The sequence below is a fragment of the Merops nubicus genome, unplaced genomic scaffold (assembly GCF_000691845.1).
Source record: "Merops nubicus isolate BGI_N331 unplaced genomic scaffold, ASM69184v1 scaffold17083, whole genome shotgun sequence".
Classification (NCBI taxonomy): Eukaryota; Metazoa; Chordata; class Aves; order Coraciiformes; family Meropidae; genus Merops; species Merops nubicus.
Genome location: NW_008597048.1, coordinates 1 through 4,881, shown reverse-complemented (window position 1 = coordinate 4,881; position 4,881 = coordinate 1). Strand labels below are relative to the sequence as shown.

Sequence of the window (4,881 nt, the reverse complement as noted above, 5' to 3'; positions counted from 1 at the left end):
GTTTTAACCCCAAGGAGCCACGAAGCACCAGGCAGCTGCTCTTTCACTCCCCCCTGCTCCCAGTGGGATGGGGAGGAGAGCTGAAAAATAAAAAAGTGAAACTTGTGGCTTGAGATAAGAAAGGTTTAATAACTAAAATAAAATATAGTCATAAAAACAGTAATAAAATATCGTTATAATAATACTTGTAATTAGAAGGAATATAAGAACAACGACAAAAAAAGACAAATAAATCTCAAGAAAAGGAGAAGTGATGCAGGATGCAGCTGCTCCCCCCCAGCTGACTGATGCCCCAGCAGTGATCTGCCCCTCCCAGCCAACTGCCCCCAGTTTATTCACCGAGCACGACGTCCCATGGTCTGAATATCCCTTTGGCTAGTGGGGGTCAGCTGTCCTGGCCACGCTCCCCCCTCCAGCTTCTTGTGCTCCTGCTTGCTGGCAGAGCACGGGAAATGGAGAAGTTCTTAATTTAGGGTAAGTGCTACTGAGCAGCAACTAAAAGCTCAGGGTGGTGTCAGTGTTGATCTCACACGAAATCCAAACCACAGCACTGAACCAGCTACGAGGAAGGAAACGACCCCAGCATCCAGGTGATCCTGTGCTCACCTGGACCACGGCTGAGACCTTTTCACGAGTCTTGCAGCTCACTCAGGGGTAGGGATCGAGTGATTACCTCTGGCTCTGCCTCCTCCTCCTCTTCTCCTGACCACCCTGGTTCATCTTCACCCCTTACCCAGCGAGCCAGGCCGGGGGCTCAGGAGAGGAGCAGGGCAGCAAGGACGCAGGGCAGCAGGAGAGAGCCACTGGCGAGGCTGGGGGCTGGCCGGGGGGCTCGGGGGGCCCCGTTGCAGAGGTCTGTGTCACAGCAGTGGATGCGGACCCCCGGCAGCTCCTGCTGCTGGCAGTGACGGGAGGTGGCACAGCCGCTGGTCAGCAGGATGCCCAGGACCACTGCAAGGCAAGGGCAGCACGGGACATCAGGGAGGGGGACAGCCAGGCTGGAGGGGGATGCTCTGCCAGCTCCACGCCCCGTTGGAGGGCTGTGGGGTTGGTTTTGGGGTGCGAGCACCACGGGCTGGGTCAGGGCTCCCCCAGCCCTCGGGCAGACTCACCACTCTCTGTCTTAATGCAGAACCGGTGTTTGAAGCCCTGGTGGGAGTGGGAGCAGGTGATCACCTCTGGTTTAGAGCACCCCGTGTCCACATTTTTGGTGCCAACGATGATGTTACAGCCATAACACTGGAGGCCGGACACTAAACAAGAACCATATGGAAAAAAAAATTGGATTTTTTTTTTTTTCCAGGGGGAAAATACTTCAGCTCCTTCCTAGCTGCTGTCTAAGGCCGGCTTTGCAGCTCTCTCTGCCTCGCCAAGTCGCATTAAGCACCGAGCCAGAGCCCGCAGCTGCCTGCACGGGTTGACCCACCGGGCCCCAAAAACATCAGAGCATCTCCCACTAGAGGTCAGTGCGAAATCAGGGATTAGCCGCAGAGCCGAGCTGGGATCAAACAGTGGGAACAAGGGAGCTTTGCACCAGGGTTTGGAGGGAGCAGGTGAAACCTCTCAGCCACACACACCACCCAGCCAGGGCTCAGCTGCTCCCTGCAACAGCTTTTGCCTGTTTCACCAAATTCCTCCACTTTAAGCAGCACCTGAGCTGGAGTTCACACCAAAGAGGGGGTTTAATTTTCTCCCCGAGCACCATCCTGCTTTCATTGCAGGGATTATCAGAGAGGTAAAACAACTGAGGGAGAGGAGGGAGATCCTTGCTCAGAGTGACAGTGTGCCCAAGCCCCCAGCCAGTGGCATTGGTGTCCCCAAGCTCTGCACACTCGCCCTGGCAGCAGCTCAGTCCTTCCCTGCAGGGTCAGTGACTGGCTGAGAATTGCTTCCCTAGACCAGCACCAGAATCAAGCCATTTCTCAGGTTTCTTTTATTAAAAAAAGTCTTCAAATGATATTAATTTACATCACCCACTGGGCTTGGAGCAAATGCAGTACCTGAGCTCTGGGTCGATTGATCACAGCAACAAAGATCAGGCTGCACTTGCTGGGGCTGTTATCATTCCCTGCCTCCGAATCCTGACCTGGAGCCCTTCCCAAAACCAGCTTTGTCTGCTCCCAGGGGTTTTTCAGGAGGTGGTGAGCACCTTCGGGCAGGGTGAGGAGAGCCCCTGCCCAAGGGCACTGGGGAAGAGGAGCTCAGGAGATCCTGGCTCCTGGCCCACAGTCCTTAGAACCACAGAATCATTTAGGTTGGAAAAGAACTTAAAGATCGTTGAATCCAACCATGAACCCAGCCCTGCAAAGTCCACCAGTAAACCACATCCCTCAGCACCACGTCTACACGCCTCTACCTCACCCATATGTCCTTATTTTGTACAAAACATGACGACATCAGCTCCTTCCAAAACCCACCAGCACAGACCCGCATCGCTCGGGACCAGAACGCCCCCAGTGCACCCCGAGGATAAATCACACCTCATTCACTGGGGTTTGGGGAGGATGCAGACGACCATAACTCCAGAGCACAGGCACACTCCCCACCCCGGGGACAGCAGCACTTACCCTCTGGCAGGACGAACACCACGGTTATCAGAGAGAGGATCCTGTGGGCACCTCCAGGCATGTGTCCCGAGAGCATGGGGGTCGGCTTCCGGAGCCCACCCAGGGCTTGGGGGATGACCAGGGGTGCCTGGGGAGCAGGCAGAGCCTTCTCCTCCTCCCAGCTCTTCCCCTGGCCGTGCACGCCGCTCGCTCTTCACCTCCAAAGCCCTCCAGCAGCAGGAAGGGTGCAGCAGAGATTGGGCTGCTCCCCACCTCTCCGGCCAGCCCCGTGGTGTCCGGTCTCGTTACGTCGATGCTTAATTTCTCCCTTTTCCTCCTGAGGAATTCTCTGGTTCTTTCAGCTCATGCACAGACCTGAGTGCATATGTGCTACCCTCGGTTATTTCTGTCCTATTTCCTCTGTCCACGATCACTTCCCATTAATACTCCTGTGCAGCAGCTCTTGGAGAGAAATTCTCCCTAATCAAGATTTAGTTTTAAATCCACTTCGAAATCCTCTAATTCAGTTGGATTAAGCAGAAGGGGTTTGGGGAGATGTGTGGTTTTACTTTTTTTTTTTTTCCCCTCCTCTTTTCCCTCTCTGAGCTGCCTCATCTTCACCAACAGACCCACCGGCTTTCTGTGACATACTGTGCTATTTAAAGAAGGCAGGAATAATTTTATTAAAGAGAAGCAGTCAATTAATTTTAAATCCAAGGCTCGAGATTCTCTAACAAAGTACAGCCCTAGAGATGACTGTGGGGTTAAAGGAAAATCCTGAAGGAGACAGAAGTGGGTTGGAATGTAAAGTGTGTCTTTGAGCACAAAAAAATAGTTGCCTTAATAAAGCAGCAAGAGGCCAAAAGGGGCCAGCCCTGGGCTTGCATCTGCTCTGGGGGTAGCCCGGGGCTTGGGGAGAGGGCTGGAGACACAGCAGAGGAAAAAACTGAGCTGGGATGGCTCCAATCCAACGGGGCCAGGATCAGACCCACAGCCACAAGGAGCATCACTGGCTGCAGGATCAGGTCCCCAGGCCCCTGTTGGCTCCTCCACCGTTGTCCCCACGAGCAAAGCCCCAGCTCTCAGGGGAGCTAATGGGACTTAGAGAGCTAATGCTTACTAATAAGAGAACGCGACCGAATGCATAGGATTAAAAAATTAAAATGACAAAATAAGCAGCTTATGTAGCCCATCTAGCAACCGCCTGCAGCACCTGAAACCCCCCACCCTGGGCATCCCCAACCCACCGGGCAGAGCATGGGCATCTGCTCTGCCAGACACAGCTCCAGGCCAGGCAGGGGCTCGGACCTGATTTCCACACAGCACCTTCATCAGCAAGCACGCTCGTTAAGATTTCACTGGGAAGCAGCCCAAAGTTGTCCAAGTAGGGGCAGCTACAGCTCAGGAGGGGCAGTTAGCACCAGGGAGAAGTGCCTCAATAAGGCAACTTATTTATTCAGATCACTTAAACCGCCCACGGTGTCTCGCTTGCCTCAAAACAAGGTGATGATAACAAATGTCTAACACAGCAAAGCCCAAAAGCCTCGGGGAGAAGGGATAGAATGCAGGAAATGGGATTGATTTAAACACGTGCATAAATCAGAGCATTCAATAAGGAGGGGAAACTAACTCTTAATCCTGTAATAAACTCATCGGTGTCTGGCAGGGGTGGGCAGGAGCAGCCTGGGCTGCACGGTGCACTCAACCTGGCACTCAGCCTGGCATCAGGAAGGCCAAGGGATGGCATGGTGCACTGTACCCAGCATCAGTGGGATGAAAGGACAGCACCGGGCACTGTACCCAGCGCTGGTGGGACCAAGGGGCAGCAACATGAACTAAACCCAGCACCAGCAGCACCATTCACTAAACCCAGCACCAGTGGGACTCGCAGCAGGATGCTGGGGAGGGTAACCCTGTTGGGAATATCAACCCCAAAGTAGTTCAAATTTTATTCGGTACCCAATTTGAGGTGCTGCTGGTGCTGATTGAGCCAGACATTCGTCTAGGGTTTATTCTGCTGGGATGCAGAAGGCAAAAGACCTTTAGAAAAGGGGAAAAAAACCTCCAACCAACCTCTTCGGCCACTTCCACATCTGGAAGCAGCGCGCATTTCTTTGCTGTCGCTAGCTCTGATGCAATTCAGAGATTTCTCAGCCCGGTGAACACGTCGGGAAAGGGTCTTCCCGCCCTGCCCGAGGGCAACGTGATGGGCAAATCCCCCGGCACGCTCCTCTTCCCCCTTAAACCTTCGGGATACCCAGAAAGACGGCTAAACCCAGCGCAGATTAGACGGGGTCGCCTGCAAATCCTGCTTTAGAGCTCATCCGTGCGGGAG

The 4,881-nt window shown here is 53.7% G+C and overlaps 1 protein-coding gene across 1 annotated transcript; it reads right to left on the bottom strand.

Annotated features, from left to right (window-relative positions):
- Nucleotides 1-754: 754 nt before the first annotated feature.
- LOC103769395 (ly6/PLAUR domain-containing protein 1-like) lies at nt 755-2,643 on the bottom strand. Its single transcript, XM_008936586.1, has 3 exons — nt 2,568-2,643; nt 1,113-1,253; nt 755-951 (listed from the first exon to the last, which is right to left on the bottom strand). Exons 1-3 carry the CDS (start codon nt 2,641-2,643, stop codon nt 755-757), a joined length of 414 nt encoding a protein of 137 aa, XP_008934834.1.
- Nucleotides 2,644-4,881: the final 2,238 nt, after the last annotated feature.

Excerpts from the sequence above, each read along its gene's own strand:
- LOC103769395 (XM_008936586.1), bottom strand. The coding sequence starts at position 2,643 with ATGCTCTCGGGACACATGCCTGGAGGTGCCCACAGGATCCTCTCTCTG. Across the intron at positions 1,254-2,567 it reads GGTGTTCGTCCTGCCAGAGG|TGTCCGGCCTCCAGTGTTAT; the intron begins GTAAGTGCTGCT and ends GTTCTTGTTTAG. Across the intron at positions 952-1,112 it reads CTGCATTAAGACAGAGAGTG|TGGTCCTGGGCATCCTGCTG; the intron begins GTGAGTCTGCCC and ends CTTGCCTTGCAG.